This window comes from Drosophila obscura, unplaced genomic scaffold (genome assembly GCF_018151105.1).
Source record: "Drosophila obscura isolate BZ-5 IFL unplaced genomic scaffold, ASM1815110v1 contig_1, whole genome shotgun sequence".
Classification (NCBI taxonomy): Eukaryota; Metazoa; Arthropoda; class Insecta; order Diptera; family Drosophilidae; genus Drosophila; species Drosophila obscura.
The window spans coordinates 9774504-9796479 of record NW_024542679.1 but is presented as its reverse complement, the minus strand read 5'-3'; the positions used below and the strand labels follow the sequence as shown (position 1 = coordinate 9796479).

At 43.1% G+C, this 21976-nt stretch overlaps 2 protein-coding genes across 2 annotated transcripts in view; one reads left to right on the top strand and one right to left on the bottom strand.

Annotated features, from left to right (window-relative positions):
- The window catches only part of LOC111070622 (protein slit), a 50433-nt gene extending 29488 nt beyond the window's left edge, over nucleotides 1-20945 (bottom strand). Inside the window, exon 1 of the mRNA XM_041594298.1 lies at nucleotides 20524-20945. The gene's annotated coding sequence lies outside the window, so the exon portion shown is untranslated. The remainder of the gene's footprint in view (nucleotides 1-20523) is intronic.
- Nucleotides 1250-3233, top strand: LOC111070625. The gene has a single exon (XM_022361299.2). It carries the CDS (start codon nucleotides 1329-1331, stop codon nucleotides 2703-2705), a length of 1377 nt encoding a protein of 458 aa, XP_022216991.2. The 5' UTR covers nucleotides 1250-1328; the 3' UTR covers nucleotides 2706-3233.
- Nucleotides 20946-21976: the final 1031 nt, after the last annotated feature.

Genomic DNA, 21976 nt, shown 5'->3' with positions numbered 1-21976 from the left:
GATACTGGAATTGGAAGTGGAATGGGAAGGGGAATGGGTCTAACGCCCAGTGATAAATTGGCGATATTACGGCAGCAGATTATTCAAATTTTTTGGTGTGCGTCTGTGGGCGTTAACCCACAAAAAAGGCATTTGAAGAATGCCAAACCAGGCCACAGATACAGATACTCACACACACACCACGCAGAGATACATGCATAGATAAAGAGCCATTTCTGATTGAAATAACGTGATTTTTGTGATCCCAGTCCCCCCTGCTGCCCCATAAAAACTATTCCATCTATTGTTTTGCGGTTTGCGCAGATTTATAGGCTTGACTGAATCGAAACGCACTTGTTTTTTTTCCGTGTGTATTGTGTGTATTTCTGGGTGTGGGCGTGACTTTCTGTACAGCCTTAAAGGCTATGGAATATTGACATTGACCATTCAGCTGGTAAGCATTCGTGAAAGCCAAAGAAATGAAGTGGGAATTTTTGCTCTAGAATTTATTGAATTTCGATTCAAACTATGCCATCGAGGATGTTGCGTTTCAAAACGTCTGAAAGCAATTATAGACAGAGAGATGCAGAGCGCTGGTTGCTTGATATCTGACGTATGATAGAGAGCTAAAAATAGCTGGGATCACAATTCGTATATGGAAGAATTATTCCTAGGTACAAAGCCCACTTGGAACAACTATCCATTATCCATTTACTATTTTTTTTGTTTTTTTTTCGTTTCTTTTTTTATTCTTGATCCCATTTTTCACAGTTTCGAAGTTTTCTTTTGGTTTTCTTTTATGCCTTCAACCACAATCAATTGCTTTTGATGCAGTTTTTGCTTTCCACATAACAATCTCCGCTGCTCCACTTTATGTGGCATACCAAAGGCAGTGGCAGTGGCAGTGCAGTCGTCAAAGCCCCGCCTCCCCAGAGATGCAGTGCAGTCCCACAGCGATTTCGAAATCATTCCCACCTCATAACAGTCATCAGAAAAAGCCGCTTCGCTTCGCTCCGCTCTGATCCGCTCTACTCTGTTCGCTCCATTCCACGCCACATGCAACGACTGCGTTCGGCTTTCACAGCCCAATTCACTTGCCGCAAAAACCGCAAGGTGCGTCGTTATACATACTAGTACGTATAGTGCCTCCAAAAGCATAACAAAAAAAAACGCATACCACACAAAGAGAGCAACAATTACACGAGATTGCCACACTCTCTATCGCTGTCCGTATCTAAGCCTTTGCCTTTCCTTTCCTCAGAAATTGAAATACAAAAATATTTCCATAAAATTCTCGTAAAAATTATTTAGTTTATTTGGAACTTTTTCAATTGATTGAAAATTAAAAAATGCCCACAGCTCGTCGTTGTGTGATATGTGGCATGGAGCCACGTCGGGAGGTGGACGCGAAGGGCAATGAGAGGTACACCTACCCGAAGACGGCGCAGGAGGCGCGCATCTGGCAGCAGAGCATGGGGGCCAAGGATGTGTGCGTGGAGAGCATACAGCAGCAGTGTTGCGTCTGCGTCGAGCACATCCCGGACTTTGTGCAGCGCTCTAAGAGGATCAGCAAGAAGCAGCGGGCGGCCGAACGGGCCGAGGAGGTACGGCGGCGAAAGCATGGCGAGGCGACTACCGATGCGTGCGAGTGCCCGAATATGGATCCGCCGCGGTGTCCTGCGGTCAATGTGCTGGTGATCAACGGAGCCTCGCTGCCCTCGTACTGCGGCAAGGGACAGTCTTGCCTCGAGATCAAGGCGGAGGAGGCTGGGGAGGAGGACGGGGACGTTAGGCGATCCCTCACAAAGCGCTTCAATCCCGACGACTCGGACACGGAGATCTTTGTGCAGGAGTCCGAGTTCCAGGACATCGGCGCCACCTTCCCGGACATCGACGGGACAGAGGTCACTGTCCTGCGCACGCCCGTGCAGGAGGACGAACAGATCCAGAAGGTCAGGAAGAGAAGTACGACGGATAGCAATGGAAAGGAGACAACGGAGGGGTGCGTAGATCGTCAACCAACCTGCATGCCCGGCTGCACGGACGTGCTGGTCCTCGCCCGCGGCAGCCACCCCACCGACGTGTGTCCGTGCAAGTGCGATCAGTGCACCAAGCAGCCGACGGCAGGGCTTAAGGATGAGGACGAATGCTGCAACCCGCCCTGCTGCCCCGAGACTCAGGAGCACTTCGATCAGCCACCCTGCGGCTGCGAGTGCGAGCAGCAGGTGCGCCGGGTGCTGGGCAAGGTCATCAAGACGCAGAAGCAGCGCATCAGCGAGCTGGAGACGATGCTCTGCAAGCAGAACAACCTGCACACCGCGCTCCAGCGGAAGGTCGACGAGCTGTACTGCGAGTTCGGCCGCCTGGACGACGACGATCGTGTCCGACTGGAATGCTGTGCCCGCGGTCGGGGCCCACCAGATTGTAGCCTTGTGAAGAGTACGGGTACGGGTATGGCTGCGCCCATGAGGCGCCCCCGCGATCCGAATAAGCCCCGACGACCAGAGCACCTCAATACCAAGGATTCGCTGCCTGAGGAAATTCCAATTAATGAGGAGGCTCCTCGTGCCGATTTGCCTGCACCGCAGCCAGTGCAATTGTTCAGCGAGAAGAATTCGAAAAAGAAGCCTGAAAAGACGGAGAAACCCACGAAAACCCGACGTCCTGGGTGGCTGTGTTTCGGCAGATCCTCGGAGACTGACAAGGCAACTGAGAACAAATCATAGGAGGTACCTCTAACCCCCAGCCTCATCGTGTACTCAGAACTTGTTCATGCCACACGCCGCCACTCGGCCTGCCACTTGAGCAGCCGTCTAGCCTTACGTCCAGCCCACCACTCGACTCCACTGCACTCCACTCCAGTCCGCTCCGCTCTATGCACATCGCCCTGTGCAATCATGCAAATAAAATATCTACATTTTTCTCTCTTTTGGCTCTGTGCAAATGTTTTTAACCCAACTATTTTGTGGACATGCAATATTTATGTAGACAGGCAGCAAACAATTTGCAGAGCAAGTGATAGAGAGCGGCAAACGGGTGGGGTAGAGTGAGAGGGAGAGGGAGAGAACCAACCCCGTGGAATGGCGAACCCTCGGCGACAGCTGCCTGTAAAATGTTGTTGCCATTTTATGGCATTTCTGTTAATGCAGCTGTCCCCGCACCCCACCCCACCCACTACATCACCCTGTAATTTCAGTCTAGTGTAGGAATCCCTCTCTCTCTCCCTCAATAGGGATCTCACGCACACTCTCCGGCTGCCCGGCTGCAATTTAGGGAGCAATTTTCGCGTACAATTCCAAATGTTCATAAACACATTAAAATGATAATTAAAAGAAAATTCCCTCTTTTTCATTTTTCGCACATCAGCGGCAAAGTTAATGCGGCAAAATGTTGCCGCTGTTGCATCTGCATTATTTATTTATTATGTATGCAAATGCATTTAATTGCAGGGACTGGGTACAAGGGACAGCGACAGTGCGCGGTACGCGGTACGAGCGGCAGAGTAGGGACGGGGCATGGGGAACTTTCGGTCTACAATTTGCATATTTTAGCATGTAATGAAATTTGTAATAATTCTGCAATTAATTGCGTACGTGTCCTTGTTTATATATGCATATAGCTCCACGTAGCATCCGCTGGCTGAGGGGCGGTTCCTGGTTTTACTCCTCCCTTGCTCTGCTTCTGGGCCTGGGTCCAGTTTCAGTCTCAGTGGGTTTTGGCGCTTTTTCCCCCAGGGCTTCAATGGCCATGAATATCTCAAAGTGAGCCCTGTGATGTGATGGGCATTCATGCTGACGCTTTTTGAAAGTCTACAGATTACTATCTAAATATATACTCCAACGGAATATATAAATTCCCTTTTTTCCACCAAAGATAGAAATTTTTAAACAAATTAATTAACTGCAACTTAAATTATGTCAAAATACATTAAAGTTTAAAAAATCCATTGCCAAACTCATTGTTTGTTATCACATTTCGAACACACACTTTCTTTCTCTGACTCTCTCTCTCTTTTTTTTTGCCCTCTCAATGTTGCCACATTTGAGGGTTCTCCTGTGGCACAGACCCCGACTTTGACCTGCACTTGAAACTGCCAAAACAAAAGAAGCAACTCCCTTCCGTACCCGTGCCAGTCCCTCTTCCCTTTTTTGTTTCCATGGTGCCACAACCCCCACTAAACCATTATTGGTGGCTGCTTTACAATTTGCATGTTTACAAGTACATTTTCAACATGAATATTTATTTATTTTACCATTGCAATGCAATGCACTGGAGTTGTTTCTGATCGTGTACACTTTCAAAGGGTAAAAAAGGTTTCAGACGAAGAAAGGGAAGAATCTTGAACTCTATTAAGTACATTTATAAATTTATACAGAAATCGAAATATTTGAAACAAAACTAGAAAAACCAAGAAACCGAAAAGCCCCGCGAAAACTGGGTATTTGTTGGATGAATTAAAGCATTAATTTTATGCAGAATAAATGTAGACTTTACATTTTGGAATGCTTAAAAATTAAAAGAATTATCACAGGAACATCATTTGTTTTATTTTTATTTGTATGAAGCAATTAACTATCTAGCAATATTGTTTCTCATATCTCATATATTTAGCTGTCACACAATCTATACGAGTACGAGTTTCTGAAGGGTATTTGCTGTTCTGTCTGCGGTTCTGGCCTTTTCCTTCTTGTTTGTGCGGTTGTTATTGTTGAAGCTGTTGTTCAATGTTGATGGGGCTGCTTCGACGTGGTGTACCTTTGGCTAGGTGTTCGACATGGTCTTGTTATTTTAATCCTTTCCACCCACCCTCCTCCCACTACCATTCGAGCTGCCTTTGGCTCCTGCCTTGTTATTGCAGCTATTGTGTTTGCTGTTTTGGTCATTTTGTTGTTTGTTTTTAATTGTTTTGCATGTTTTCATTTCATTTGCAATGACAGCGAGACAGAGACAGAATGAGCAAGAGAGGGACTGGGAATGAGAGACCATCATTAAACCAAAAACAACATCAAAACAAATAGCCATTGAAATTGTTATGTGGATTCTGGAATCTGATTATCAAAATTGAAGATGCTAAAAGTACTTCAATACTTCGATACTTGCATTGTCTGTCTAATACATTGAGAGAAAAATACTAATATTATTTGATAATTCATTGGAATTTGCAGTTCAAACAAATAAAATAAAATCGAATATTTCATTTTCAAACCATGCTTAAACGTTTCTTTCGGGTATGGAAAGCATTTGATACCAATTTAATACGGAAATACTATTCCTAGATTCAAATGAAGTATATTATTTTTGGTATATTTATTTTTCACTTTTATATATTCCAAAATGTTTAATCTACGTATATTTTTTATAACAATAATGTTTTAAATCATCTAAAAATATATAGAATTTTTTTTGCGGTGCAATGGAAATGGTTGGCTGTTTCTTATTTTTGTAGCAAATATATTTTGATTTTCATTGGGTTTTTTGATGTTTTTCAATTATGTTAAGGGTCGCCCGCTTTTCGGAATTTCCTTCATTGGTTGCAGCCGGAGCATTTGGCTTTTTATTTTTATATATATTTTTAGCTGTTTTTTTCCGTTTGTTTATTCCTCAATTGTCTGGACGGTGCAGACAGACAATAGATTTCAAGGATGGTTTCATTTCAGCTGCGTCCATTTCTGTTACTGTTTCTGTTTCATTTTCATTTTCCTTTTATGGCGGGGCAATAATCGTTTGAGCAAGGAAGGAAACGGAAGCAAACGGAACCGAAGAAAACCAAGGATAAAGGAAAAGTGCCAAAAGGAAAGCATCATAAAATTAGTAGCAATGGCTTTAAAATGCCATGTTTTGTAGACCCCCCCTTCTCCCCTCTTTGGACTATCCCAGACATTGCCTTATTTTTCTATTTCTTTCTGCTGTTCTGTGATGATGATTTTTTTTTCATTAGTTTCGCGCCGTTTGAGGCTGCCTTCAGACAAAGCCAATTAAGATCCGAATATTGGAAACATAGTATATTTTATGGGGGATACAGATAAACTAGAGTCAGACAGGCCCGTCACGATGATAAATGAGAGAGCCAAATTGAAATGCGTGCTAAATGCTATAATTGCGGCAATCCAATGGGATTTTCTATTTTGTGCGAAAACATTTCAAAACGACTCAAATTAGTAGAAATTTCGGATAATTTAAAAGGTTAAACATTGTATTATTTTTTGGATATTTTATGGCAAAATAAAAAGCGGATAACATTCACAAATTTTGATTTAAAGTAAACAAAAAATTATACCATAAAAATGATCGAAATTTAAACATAAATTTCCTCATAATTTGTCAATTTCCTCCGGATTGGGCTCCTGCTCCTGTCTACGAAAATAAACTCCATTCCGGTTTATTTCTCTCTCTATATTTATCTGGGCAAAACGAAGGAAAATTGCGCAACAAAAATAAGTGTGTATCGAGGAAAAACAGAGCCAAAATAAACCCTTGAAAATATATATACCCAGAGACCCTGAAGGACTCCCTCATCCTCCTTCTCTCCACAGACAATAGGTACAAGGACAGCGAGCAGAGCTGAAGAGCAGGCAGAATAATAGTCAATAAAATATTTGCACGAACCAAAAAATCATTCAAGCGCAGCCCGAGACTTTTTATTTCAATACAACGCATAGATATCCTCTCAGCAAGGATGCAGGGGGCGGGCGGGGTACAGTGAAGTACTTGTACACAGAAAAAGTGGCCCAGGCATTGAATCAACATTTGGCAAGCACAAAAAACCGTTGCTCAAGTGCAGCAAGCAGCAGCGCCACAGAAAGATGACAGGCAAAGAAAATTTAGCGAAATAAAACCCAATAGATGGGTTACCGAGATCCCTCCACAGGTCCTTCCACACACACACAGGGGGAAAAAAGGAAAACAATTTTCAATGTTTTTTTGCTTCCAGTTGAGGAAGCTTTATTCAATGCCAAATGCGGTACGCTGATCGGGGTTCGGGGCTAAAACTTACTTGAGAGACTTTTCTTTAGTCACAAAAATGTTCACCCATGACTGGACAGTGGCAACAAAAAGTGTTCGACCTTTCTTGGCAGCAATAACAAAGGCAAAGGCGCGTTGAGGACACACACAAAACAAAGCAGGAAATGGCTGCCAGGGATATTGACAATGGCAGGCGTGGATGGGCGGGCGTGGGGCGTAACCCTGGCTAGCTGCTGCTGTGCATCCAGCGTGAAATGCTACAGCCCTGCCAGCACCCACCAGACACACTGTGTGAGAAGAGACTTTGTTTCGGTCATTTAAAGCGCATCTTAAGCCATTGAAAAGTTTAAATTTACTTCGTCCACTTGTGGATCGGATCCCAGATCCTGTATTCCCCAGCCACAGCCACTGCCACGCCCCTAAACATCAGAGCTACTTATGGGACATTTAAGTTAAATTTTATGTCGATTTCCCTGCCTCAGATTTTCAGTAGTTTGCCAATCTATTGCGGAATTGCGGTCGACCGTTCGAAGGGAAAAAGGTCAAACACATTAAATTTATAATGCGATTGAAATTGAAAATGGAAAGGAAGGGAACGGAACGGAACGCAACGGAGGAAAAGTGCCAGCAGTGGGCATGGCTGGGCTGGGGCTTGAGCTGTCTGTGTGTCTGTTCTGTGTGTGTTGGAGTGTTGGAAAGTGCCTTAAGTAGGTCAGTTTGGTCTGTCATAAAATGCAATTGGAGCGCATTAAAGTGCCCCGCGACTCGCAAGTGAAATGTCAAGTTGTAAATAAGCAGGACGCCATCATGGGACAGAGGCAGGGTGTGGCCGTGGGTGGCCGGCAGGCAGGTCAAAAGGATACGCGTCTTGCGCTGCGTCGCTGTCATCAAGTGTCGGAATGACCCAAAAGGTTTGACATTTGTGCTGATGGCTCTCCGCTGATGGCGCCCTGAGAGTGTGTTCAAGTGTAAATGGAAATGGCAGAATCTTGCAGATAATGCACACAATTCGAGGGTCTCATAACTGAATATTTCCCCCAATATCCAAGACTCACCTACATTTTTGCACATTTAATTAATTTATTAAAGCTCTCCATGTTCTCCATATTTAAGTGGAAAAATCATTAGAAAGTGGCTCACACTTTCGTCTCTGTCTCTATTATGCAAATGGCTGAACATTTTGGCTTAAAAGCTTCTGTTATGACCACCAAAAAATAAGCAAACGCGTCTAGACGTCTGCCATGAACAGCAGCCACTCACCGCTCACCGCTCAACGCTGGAGCTGTGGTGGCAGGCAGGATTACGTGTTTGATCTGGCTGCTGCCTAACCCCTGGAATTGATATTCATATGCAGCTCAGCCCGAATGCTGTTTGCATGCATCTCATTAGTGGCAGGGGCATAGCTGTGGCTGGGATCTCTCGCATTTATCCTTATATGTACCTGGCTCTTATAAATAAGCACATAATCAGGCGACAAACGCGTTGGATTTTCCACCGGATTGGGGCTGGTGGCTGCTGGCTTCTGGCTGCTGTCTGCTGGCCTCTGCCACATGCATAAATAAATAAATAATTTGCAACAATTACCATAAGTTGAGCTGACATCCGCACGGATGAGGGGAGGGGCGGTACGGAGGCCGCATTGTGCCAAAGTGTTATGACTAACTTGAGTCTGGGATGAGGCTATATCTAAGGCTGTGGCTTTAGCTGTAGCTGTGGCTGTAGCTCTGGCTGTATCTGTGGCCAGATGATGATGTCAGTCGGCAAGGCAGCGGACAGCAGTCGATAATCATAAATATCCGACAGAAGATGCTCGTAGAGCGGCCCTCGCTGGCTCGTTAAGTGTTTGGCTTTATGGCCAAAATGGGCGAAGAGAGCGGCTGAGGCTTGGACTTTAATTAGCGCCTGGCCTGACAATTAAATAATATTTTCGCCAGCTCACAGCTCTCTCTCTCTCTCTCTGCCTCTTTCTTTCTTTCTTTCCATCTCTTGCTCTTCCTCTCCTTCTCTTTCTCTTTGTATATATATGTATGTGTTTATCTGTGAAGCCGCCGACTTGTTAACTCGCTGCCTGACAGTCTGCCAACAAGTTTTAATTACAAGCCAAACGACACAGCGACACAAAAACAACACAGACAAAAAAAAAAGACAAGTAGGAAAAGCTGTGGCAGTAATTAAGCCACGAATTGGGGATACCCTGTGGATAATACGATAAAAAGGGTTTACTTAATGGGAGATTTGTTACTTAATTTCCTCAAATATCCAACAAGTTTAAAGGTCCCATCATACCCCTCAGCTATTCCGTGTGTTTATCGAAAAGTGTCGCCCGCGGAAAGTTAGTTTTTGATAGTCGCTGGACTGTTTTAATGGCTCCTCCTGGACTGCAGCAGAAGCAGCAGCAGAAGCAGCTCCTGCAACTTGATTTTTTGTTCTTTTTTTTATGACGGTATGCAAATATTTTTTCAACACATTTTATGGTCTGTGATTGTTATCCGACTCTCTGCTGTTTGGTTGCTTGGTTGGTTGGTTGGTAGTCGGTTGTATAAAGCTTTTGTTTAGATTTTATGGTACCCCCAACAGCCCCCAACCACAGTCCTCGTATCTGCTCTGTCCCTTCCTGTTCCGACCGTCCACTCCATCTTCATTGGCGATGACACATTTCTGATTTGTTGCTAATTTGAATTTGAAAATGAATCGAACGACAAGCGGCAGCCACCACAGCCCTTTACGAGTATTTATTTATTCATTCCCAAAACATTCAGCATTTTCAACAATTTATGACAGTTTGATTCGCTTTGATTTCGGTTCAGTTCGGTTCGGTTACGGCAGGCGTTGATTGTGTCCGCTCCCTGACACATTGACTTGCATTTTGTCAATATCATTTTGTCGCCGTTTGATTCGATCTTTGATGAAGGTCGTTTCTATTAGTGAACGGCTATAAAATCACGGAAATTGGTTACGGACACGAACTGACCTTCCCCATTTCGTTATGGGGTTGGGTCGGTACATTCTGAGGCTGTTCTATGGCCGAAACCCAATTCAATGTTTGTTTATACAGAGAGAGTAGCAGAGTAGTGGGGGAAAAAACACCTTCAAACACTCGATGCAATTTAAAACGAATATATGCAGACAGTGCTTCAAAAAAGACCACGAACACAAACACAGACACGCCTGCCGCTGCCGCTGCTGCTGCTGCTGCTGTTCCTGTGGCGTAGGGAAGCAAGGGATATCCCAGAGACAGATACTTTATGGTGTACGAGTACGTGCCAAACAAAACTCAAACTCAAGCCCGAACGAGGAGGAGGAAGAGGCATCATCCACTGACCCATCCAGTTATTGAAATGCAAAAGCCAAAAAGGAAAATTGCAGTAGCCGGCAGAAGGAAGTCGGGAAGTTTTTTCCCGTGGCATGCAACGAGCTGAAGAGACAGCGAGACAGGAACATGGCTCGGACCCATGTGTGTGCATGACTTGGGAGACCCAGAGCCAGGCCCGCGAATGGGGACGAGACGGTACTGCAGATGCAACTGGAGCTGGAGCTGAAGCTGAAGCTGGAACTGGACCCAGGGATTGGATTTCTAATGTGCATTCGTTGTCTGCCGTCAATCCATTAAAATTGTACCAACAACAAATGTGGCACGTACGGTTTTATTTCAACCGATTCCTCGACTCTTCCTCCTTGACTCTGGACTCTCTCTGGCTGGCTGGGGGCTGGGGTCTTGCCGGGGTCTTGGTCTTGGCAGAGCGCACAGATAACATTTGTATTTAAAAGACACTTTACGGATTGCTTTTGAATGCAGCGCCGAACCGGTTAGAGTCTTGCCACAGTCTGCACAGACTGCACAGCCCGTGTCTGTGTTGTGTGTGCAACCATTTGTAGTTTATCGGAGGCAAATCTTGAAGTACCGCCCGGGTACAAGCCGCATGTCAAAATGTCAATTTTTGTTTCGGTTCTCTTTTTTTTTTTTTTTTTTTCCTTTTTGCCCCTCGTTTGTGTGGCACGTCCTCTGCTTGTGGCATGCAAAATTGCCACATGTTGCGTAAACTAGTTTCGTGAGTCGTGAGATATATCACCTGAGAGCCACCCCCCTCCACCACCCTCCTTACTGCTGCTGTTGCTGTTGCACTTGCAACATTTGTATATTTGAGGTGATCTCAGGCATTCAGGCTGTCATGTCCTCACATTTTTGCTTAAAAGTCTCTCTCTCTCTATGATCGGCCTGCTCTATTCCGCTGTGTCGTTGGAAACGTGTTGCAAGAACCGTTTGCGGACAGCTGAGATCCCATTAGATGGGATGTCTGCCAATTGGAATGGAATAAGTTTCGTTCTGGATTTTGTTACTCACCCTTCTATAAGCAGGAGATTTGTGCTGGCTAAGATGTAGTCGATTTATGGCAAACTGTAAAGAGATTTAACAGAGAGAGAGAAGACTCGTTAGATAGGGGTTCTAAAAGAGTTCTCCATCGTATCCTGGATAGATTCTACTGCAAAAACTAAGACGAGCTGTATGCCAGACATTCTCTAAGCTGTCTGGGCTCCTCACTGAAGAATCTTCTTCACTCACTTGAAAATCTTCTGCTTTAAATTGATCCACATCTAACTTATTTCGAATGCGACTCTCCCTGAGAATCCCACCCAAGTGAGAATCCGTGTATGCCAATCCGTGGATGGTTCTGTTGATTATCCCACCACACAGGTGTTACAGGCGCTGTGGCAGAAGTAACTTTATGGCCCAATGCCGTGTGCCCTGTGCCCGTTGAGAATTTCTGGCAATTCTGGCATTAATTCAAAGTTTATTGCGTTCGTTTCTTGGTTTTTTTTTTTGCGGGCCATAATTAAGCACACTTTTTAAATATTTTAACCTATGTGGCGGCATCGTAAAAAGAAGAACTGGAGTACCGCCAGAGTCGTAAAAGCAGAAGACCACCCAAGACTTTTGGGCCCTGGGAAAAGCTGGCAAACCTGGGAAAGAGACTTTCAGCGTGGGTTGTGTGGACTGTGTCTGTGCGTGTGCCAAAGAGAAAAAGGTCAACAATTTTATAGCCATTTCCCGCTTAGGTTTCTCTAGGTGTTAAATAATAAATACGTCAAGGAATCGCTCTCTGGCTCTGTCGATAAAAGCGGGCGCATGGGGCTCCTAAATTGCGTGTTTTGACTTATCGTTCTTACAGTTCATGTGGCATGCACCCATACAGCAACCCCCCACCCACCCCCAGCATGATGACATTTTAATGGCTAAGCCCCAATCCTAAAAAGAAACGGAAAAAGAAGAGAGAGAGGTGGAGAGGTGGAGATGTGAAGGCAGCCGCAGAAGCAATAAGAATATTTTCTCTCCTTTTACGAGCAATCATAAAAAATACATTTGAAACACAGAGGAAAGTCCAACACTTTTCCTGTGGCCAAGGTTGCCACCTCGCCATTATTAACTGCTTAATTTTTCTGGCCTTTGCTGCCATCGAACTAGTTCAGAGCTCAGAGCTTTAAAGATCCATTCCGTCGGTGTAGGAAACCAATTAAGGGGCCAAGCCAGCAAAACAGAGCCACTAGGAAAACCTTTTCCTGCAGACTACAGACTAAAGTAATTTAATTAGTTCTGGTGCAGGTGGAGGTGGAGGTGCCAGGGTTCCAGGGGAGACAAGAGTGAGTCAAGCATTCATTTCTGTGTCTGGGGGTTCGCCTTTGGTTAGTTAGACGCGCCAAATGAAATCAGACTTGAAGCGAGACAATGTTTAAGAATGCCATACACACATTTGGACCCATAAGCTGCGAGAAATGTGTATAGAACGAGAGAGAGAGAGAGCTCTTAATAGAGCCTGGAGGCAGCTCAAAAGGCAGACATATTTTTCACATATTTCAGGCAGGTCTTATCCTAGTCGTTTGCTTATGTCGCAGACCTTCCACCTTAGGCGCTGCCCCATGAGGAAGTGGCAAAAGTTTCATTTTGTTTTCGTACATGTCATTGACTCACACATGGTGTAAGAGAGAGAGAGGGAGAGAAAGAGACTCTAAGAGTGAGAAAGAGAGACATAAAATTTGCGACAATTTCTAGGGCGTCGTCCCGTTCGTTGTCGTCTCGTTTTGTAGGTGACTTTGCGACTGTGCGGCATATAAATAAATATTATATTACCCTCACGATGGCTACATGGGGGGAGGAGTGGAGCAAAGGAAACCTTAGACCCGAGACATTCTACCTCCCATATCTCACTCACTCTCTCTTTCTGGTAGACCCTCTGCTCTCGCTTGTTTGCCTGCTGCGTTGTTAATTAAATATTTACTCTGCTTATTTGCAAAATGAATAATTTCAGCATTTTATTTCACATGGCGCAATGTCTCAAGCACCGCTCTCTGTGTCTTTGAATGTCTCATATTCTGGTTTCGTGTAACCTTTTAGCACATTTACGCTCGACTCCACTTAGAGCCTTTACGGCGGGTTCAGCTTTAATTGTTTTGACTAACCACCAGCCCCGACCTGATCTCACACAGCAATCCCCATGTATTACATCACTCGAATTCTCTCACAGCCTTCCCTTCCAGCAAGCAAATTTGCATTCCAACTTTCAGCTGTATTTATTTATTTAAAGCATTTGGTTACGCTTCACATTTACGTGTTGAAAACAGCGAAACTTGTTTTGCAAAATGACATTCAAAACCGTCTGTTAATGACTTCATTCTTCTGCTTCTACTGGTGTCTGTTGTTGCTGCTGTTGCTTCTGGCCAGTCAAGGTGATTCAAATGCCTAACAAATACGAGTATTTCTATATGAATAGTAGTCGTTACCCCAGAGAACTTTTTGCATAATTGATTAATAATTTTGCTTGCAGGTGGCGCTCCGCTCTGCCCTTCAACGATACAATCATTAAATATTCAAATGAACTTCAATCCGCCCTAGCCCTAGCCCTAGCCTATTAATTAGCTTAAAGTTCAGTAAACATTAGATAAACGTTACGGAAAACCTAATGAAACTCTCTCTTTAAAAAGGGTTCGTTCAATCACAGACACCCCAAGAAACAGAGATAAGCGTAGAGGGGATCTCGGATCTCTATCTAATAATTTTGATATTTGTAGTTGGGGTTTCGCTGATTTGTTGTTCATTTGTTTGTTTGGTTCGGTTTTTCGTTTGTTTGTTTATTTGTTTGTTGATTTTCTGTTTGCTCGAATCGAGGAATTATTTGGGTTAAACCAACAAGAAACAAAAACAAAGAAATGTGTACAATCAATAAAATCGTAGTTGATGGGCAACCCTCTAAGAGACTGAAGCTCGTTCAAAGATTGTCAGTCTTTTCGGAATATGATGAAATTGCATTCTAGGGGGTTCTGTTTAGGAAAGACAGATAGATATATTTAGCAGTTCCTTTTACTCCTTTTAATTCCCAAAAATTAGCACAAAAGTTCGACATTCTTTTTCATTTTCTACCCAGCCGTAAACTTATTAAGCTTGTGTTAACACTTATAATCGCATAAAATACATTCTCAAACACCTGACTAATCCAATAAGTTCCTGTTACTGTTCAGCCACACACTCTGGGAGGCCAAAACTTTGGGCCAAGACTAAAACTTGAACACGAAAGAAGTTAATTTGCCAGCCAGAAACTACTCGCAACCTAGGAGCAGCAGCAACAGCAGCCAAAATGTCAACGTGGAACGAGAATTAACTGGATAAACAGAACACAACACAACACACAGGCCACCCGCAACAGGGGAATGAATGGAAAAATATTTGCTTAATTAGCTGGCAAAAAGTTTCAGGACTAAGTAGGAGCAGCATATTCTTGGATGGGGCGGGGGAGATGGTATGGGAACCCTTTCAGGCCAAATGCTGCCACACGGCGTTTGCACAATTAACATTTATGGCAATTAATTATATGATTATGCATACGCCGAGTGGTACACTGTCAGGCATTAGCATAAGCACATCCAACACCCCCCCACCCAACCTAATGAAGGCATCAAAAACTGAAGGCAACACAGGCGACGTTTTTCCCGCGCACTCTCCCTGTCCCCACCCCATCAGACCATACCATAATTATGGGTAATCAAAGCGTTTTATTTGATGCCCCAACTAATGATCTTTTTGTGTGAATCTTTTAGACGGGACGGGACGAGACTGGCAAGGTCGCAAAACTCAAACGAGCCATTCGAAGAGTCTAATTAATCGTTGTATCGCCAGCCATCAAGTCTGATTAACCGAGTGGCCAAATAATATAATCGGAGAGTTGCCTCCGAGGCAGCTCAATCTCAATCTCGTTAATTGATATGCAAAATCAAATGCCCACTAAACTGTGTGGTGTGAACCAAAGAATTAGCCAAAGTGTTTCAGCCACCAGCCGAAGGTTGTGTCAGTTCGTTGAACTTGAAAGAAATGGGTGGGGCACAAGGTGCCCACGAAAGGTGCATTTTTACTAGGTAAGTCAATGAATTTGTTCTATAAGAAATTCTATTTTTACAATAAAGTTTATCCGCAATATATTGTGAATAATTTTTCAAAAGCTTTGAAATGTACCTTCAGTAGTGCAAAAATAGTAACCGATAATATTCCACAAAGAATTACCCTAGTATTCCTAGTTTTCTCTTGGTTCATACATTTCCCAGAAGCCATATAAAAAGTGACAGCAAATTCGTTTTCATTATCACATAGTTGTATACAAATATATTTTCCCCATTTCTGATGCCCCTCATTTCAAACAATTTGTTTTGACATATTTTTGCTCGACTAGGCAGAATTGTTCAAAACACCACCAGAAAACAAAACACAGAGAGAGAGAGAATGGGAGAGAGAGATAGAGAGACTGTCAGACAGAGGGCAGCCATAGGCACTCGACAGAAGCTAAATCATTTCGTAGAGAATACTTTTTACAGATTGCGGTTTGTGGGCTATCTCTCGTCTTTCTGGCCTGTGTCTCTGAGTTGCTGATAAAACAAATTTTAAGTCTGTCTCTCACTCCTCCCGCTCCCCCACTTTGGGGCAAGTATCAATAAACCCATAAATTTAAAACAGCACGCCACAAAATATGTATATTCACTTGCTCTCTCTCTCTCTCTCTGTCTCGCTTAAAAACAAAAAACAAATATGTGGAATATAAGTTCAAATAAATTTGTTGTTGTCAGCCTTTATTTATGTTCCGACTTCTCTTTTTTTTGTGGGCGTCCGTCCGCTCACTGCGGCCACAATACCATCTATCTGTCTATCTATCCGTTCATCTATTGCTCGAGTATGTATCTGTGTGTGTCTCTTGTAACTAATTTTTTGCATATTTTGTCATAAATTGTCTCCGCTTCTGTCCCCTAGCCTTGATGTCGATTTTATGGATCATGTTCTGTTTGTTGCCAGTTTTTAAGCCATTAAACGGTTCAACATTATTTTAATGAATTTTTATTGCTGGTCGTGTCGTGGCAGTTCGTGGATAAGTTTCTGTCCGAAGTGTTTACATTTTCTGTCCGTGAAAATTATGGGAAACATGCAAAATTAGTTTCGTACTAGGTGTGAAAGCAATGAGCTCATTTATCAGTTATAGAACCTAATGGATCTCACAGCCTATTCTTTGGCATTTTTCCAGGGGTTTAAATCATCCCACGAGTCAATCAAACAACAACGAGAGTTCTTTCTATCAGAGTCTTATCCAATCTATAAATTATTTCCACATTATGTACCCACACCCTTTACCGATCGCTGCAGAACAGTAAGCCAGCCCTAGGGTGTCTTTGTGGCTCACCACAAATATTGACCAACATTCAGGGCGGCCCATAAATAAGCAAACAGTTCATTAGCTCCAGAGCTCCATCTGGCAGCCGCTTGCACAACAGCAGAATGCAGCAGTTATTTTAGAAATCGAAGCCAAAGCACAGTCACACCTTCCTTCCATTTGTGCTGCCCTATCGAGTCATAGAACTGAAACTCTATCTTATCGCTGGCGCCTTATCGCTAAGGTAAACAAAAGATAAGCACAGCAGACCCCGCGCACAGAGAAACTCATTTGCCAAATGACGCATACGATTCGTATATGGAGAGGTGGAAGAAAAAAGATTATAGAGCAATAGGAAATGGAAAATGGAAATGAAAATTCTATTTTATGGCCCCATCAAATGGGGCAAACTAAAACACATATAAACATTGACAGACAGATAGAAAAATACTATGGGAAACTGGGTCAAAAGGAATGGGAAATAATATTGTGATTTTTGGCTAATTAAATGGATAGACCTATTTCTCATTTCGCCCATCCTTTAATGGATGTTTTACTCCCTCAACATATGCCTCGAAACAGCTTTCAATTCTCTTGGAAATTTTCCCATTTTAATTGCCAAAACGTGAGCAAAATTCTCAAAATCAGAAATCGAAAAGAGAACATCCGCCCCAATGGAAATTATGTTAATTAAATTTATGATTGAGCAGATAGTTATGGCCCAGGCAGGCAGATAATGCCTATATAATGGACCTCTCTCCCTCCGCCACTGCCTCAGTTCATTTGCAGTTTGTTGTTGATTTAATTGCAAAATATATAGAGATATTTATTTTTTAATGGACTTGCCCTGGCCGAGGCCTGGTTATTAAAATAGAAATTACTTTGACTTTGGCTTTGTTTCTGTTTCTGTTTCTGCTGAGCTACACAGCAAAATGTAGCATAATTGTTGTTGTATAAAAATGATTCGATTCAAGCTTAATGGTGGTAATCGAGGGGTTGCTTTTGGAATTGTAATTTGGGTACTATTAGAGGTATTTCGCATAAATGTCAAGGCAGCAAACATTTTGGATTGAATGTTAATGCTGTGGCTGGAATATATGATGATTGTGATGATGATTATGGGTTTTGGGGAAGTACCTAAACTATGTAGTCGACCAATGTTCGGTATATTTACACATAGGTCAAGTTGCTGAGTGGACTCCCTCGATTCCAGTTTCCACTCACGACTGACTTTTATATTACTTATTTTTAAATTTTACACCTTAATTTTTGTCGTTTTCTGCCCACAGATTTTCAATGTACCAAAACATTCCGTAAGACTTTTAATTCCACTCCATTTCCTTTTTAATTAAATTTTCCATGCTCTGATTTTAGTTTCCCCATCGCCTGCAACATTACACAACCCCAACAAATTTGCCCAATTCTTGCACAACATTTTCTAATCGCATTAAACCAGCAAGAAATCTTTAAAATTTCGTCATATGAATGTGTTTGTTTATGTTTATCAGAAAAGGCGGCATCAATAATTACAGCATCAAAAGAATCAGAATCGAAGATATATAAACAGTGAACAGGGGAGAGAGGGTGAGATGGGTGGAAAAACTCTCCCCCTTGCCTGAGACAGGGGCACGCCACATGCGTTTTTTAACCTTGATTAAGTTGACGTTCTAATGATGCGGCTAATGGTGGCAATGATGTTCCTAATGATGATGCTGCCGCTTCTTATGGTGATGATGATGTGGATGTTGATGCTGATACTGATGATGCTGCCCCCAGTGGCAGTGGCAGCCGCAACATCATTAACAACATTATCAACAACAGCAGCAGCAAGAACAGAAAACTTCTTGGGTATTTTTTGTTTTTAATTGCCGCCTGGCACTTAGCTAATGTAATTTATATTACATCTTCAGACATCTTATGCTGGTGCTACCTCTAAAAGCCCTAAGTAGCTAAAAGTAGCAATAACATAGTCGATAAAACGACTAGAGGATACCCAGCATTTTATCCGATGTACCAGTAAAATATTATTAAAATTCTGTAAATATTGTGGCCTTTAGATCGCAGGAATATTTAGATATTTTCATATCTAGATGTCTCAATATAGGCAGAAGTGAGCTATTATTATGGTTGTGCCTATTACAAATAAAAATATACCTTCCCAAACACAAATCCAGGGTATAAAGGCAACAAAAAACCAGCAGCAAAGTGCAGCATCCAAAACCAAAGCAAGCTCGTAAAAAATAGAAGGAGTAGGAGGTGTCAGAAGGGAGAGATGGAGAGATAGAGAGAGAGAGAGCGTGGAGAAGAAGTAAACTTTTGTTTATATTTACCTAACATTGTACTTGAAAGATATTTTCGTATCTTTCTGCGGCTCACCTCTCACTCTCTCTCATGTCTCTTTCTAACTCTGTTTTGGCTCTCTTCTTTGTTGTTTGTTTATCTAATGGCTAAAAAATATTTAAGCTGTAAAATGTGTGGCCGTAAGATGGCTAAAAGCTGCTGCTGCTATTGCTGCTCTCAGACTCGTCTTCTGTGGGTTTTCGTTATTTGGAAAAGTCATAAATACTTTTTAGAGCCCCTGCCCATGGTCCAGAGAGAGAAAAAGGTTCAGTTAGAGACACATCCAAAACAGATAAAGTCGCACATAAAAAGTTGCTATATTTTCAATTTATGCTAAAGAAAGAAACCTCTCACATCCCCTCTCCCGCCTACAACCCACCTGCCTACCAGCCTGCTATCTTAAATGTTTTTTCCTGTTGGTAATTAAAAAGTTTTCTGTTACAGAGGCCCAGCTTCCCCTCCCCATCTCGCAGCACTGCCCTGTCTGTCTGCCGGCTTAGATTAGCTAATGCAGGTGGAAAATTCTCCAAATTTGGCCTTGCCAGTGGGTGGCGTTGGCGGTGGGGGGCGGGATGAAGAGGCACCTGGGGACTATGATAACAGCAGTAACAGAAAAAGCTTTAAGCTGTAACTGCAGCAATGAGTGGGGAATATCTCTGGGGTTTACTTTAAGATTTCGCTTTCGAGGTTACTTTTTGGATGAGATAATGAAGGTCACACCGCGATAAGGAACAGAAGGTACAACAGGAAATGAAGATGGTCATTGGGCGATGATAAGTCTCTATGGAAATAAATCCGTAGACCAATGAATGAAATACCAGATGGAAAAAATGGAATGCCTTTTGGCTATTGAAGGAAAAGTATATTCTTAGATTTCTCCATAGCAATATTTATGACCCTTTAACATATACAAACATTTCTGCTTATTATGGGGTTCTACTGAAATTTCATTCCAAAGTTCTATCAACTACGTGTATTCTTAGAACTTATCCTCACCGCTACGCCACGAATCCGAATCCAACTCCTACTGCCGACTGATGCCAGCTCACGTCTTAGCCATTCCCATTCCCATTCCCGTTTCCAGCTTCTCATCCACATTCCTCAAAAGTGTCAACGGGAAAAGCCTACAACACGGGGAGGACCGCCCAGCCGCCGCAGCCCAGGTCTGCCAAGGCGCGATGCCTCACCTCTTTCATTCATAAAGATTCACATCTCCATCAGAGGAGCAGTGGAGAGGGGGCGAAACACGACAAGTTCTTGGAATGGCACAGCACAGCACAGCCACAAACGTCTTTCGAAAACTTCTTAAACTACGAGGAGTATTTTTCGCTCTAACGAAACCTGTTCTGGGAATGGAACCCAAACGGACGACAGAGGACGCGAGACCCCGGACCCAGTTCGGACATAATTAATGATTTCACAAATATTTCACAACGAAAACTCATAAAACTCATTGATTGATCTGGAAACACACAGCAAACCCAAACCCAAAAAATAAAACGCTAATGACACGGCTTTTCCGTGACTTTAAGGTTGAGAAATCTTTAAGCTAGTCAAAACTTACGTCTCTGGAAATATCGGCAATATCTGCCCAGATCGACTGGGTATAGTGCTACCTCCTTCTGGCACGCACAGTAATCAAACAAAAATAGACGACACACAGTAATAATAATTTTCGTTGGATGTTTTCTATGGGAAATGCTCGCGGGTGCAAATCATTCATAAAGCGGGCGAAAACATTTCATTAATTTTTTGCACACACGCACGCGGGACCGCGGCCCGGACCGCTGACTATTGTGGACGACTGTGGTGGCGCCCCGCCCCGAAAACAAGTTCCTCTCTTGCCGTAGCAATGATACACCAACGGGAAGGGGTGACGAGGGAGAGAGGCACAGAATTTGCACGCGCGCGAATTGTGGTTTTTTGACTATGCTCTGACTTTTGCGACACACTGTTCCGTTCCGACACCACTCACGGCAAAATTTGAAACACGAATGCGACCTAACGGATCCGACGAAGGCAGAGACGCCAGCTGTCGGCTGTGTTCGTTCTGTCGATGTATAGGTGGGGGAGAGAGAGAGAGAGAAACATGCAAAAACAACTGAGAGAGCAAACGAGAGAGAGAGGGACTGCGAGAGAGCGGCAGATAAATAAGCTATGAAGGCAGCTGAGTAAAACTCTGGTTGGACTCTCATTGAGTCAGATGTAGATATCTCATATGCAGGCACTGCTCTGGGGTTTGAAACTCGACTAAACGGTGAGATAAGTGGAACTGCACCAGGGCATAGCACAGGTGTGCTGATTGTTGGGATTCCTGAAAGATCGGTGTATAATATCATTTTTACATATCTTTGTACCATTTCCATTTTATTTTATTGTGGAAACAAGACTCGATCAAGTATAAAGCTCTCCTCGAAGCTGTACAGAAGAGTTTGATGTTTTGTTTAATATAAAAAAAGTCCCTCCTATTAGCGGTTCCAATAGTTATCCTCTATGTGTACTTCATTTCATTGGGTTCACCGTATATGTATAAGAACCCAATTGCACGTCTCAACTCAACAAAATTCCTATCAGATTCTGATGCAAAGTAAAACAAATGCATCAAAGTAAAATGTAATTTTTTGGGGAGCGGTTCCACAAGAAAAGCCGAAAATTCATGAAAATGCATTAGAAAAAGATAAACAGAGAGGAAAACTCACAAAACGTGAGAGAGTGGCAGAGAGAGAGAGAGAGAGATAATAACAAAGTAACGGAGAGAGAGAGCAGACAGAGAGCGAGAAAACTTTGCCGGCATGTTTTGCACTCAGATAAAAATTCAAGCTAGAATTCCGCTCTCTCTCTTTCTCTCTATTGCTTAGCTAGTTCCACTAAATGCGGCCAGATGGCGCCATGGTGGAATGAACATGAGAAATGCATCGGAGTCGTGGCTGATAGTTGTTATGGGGAGGGGAAAGATTGTGTGGCGGGGAGAGTATGTATTCCGACTGCGGGCTGCATTCTTGGAAATGTTGTTTGCA

What these genes read in the sequence shown, in the direction of transcription:
- LOC111070625 (XM_022361299.2), top strand. Translation starts at nt 1,329, where the DNA reads ATGCCCACAGCTCGTCGTTGTGTGATATGTGGCATGGAGCCACGTCGG.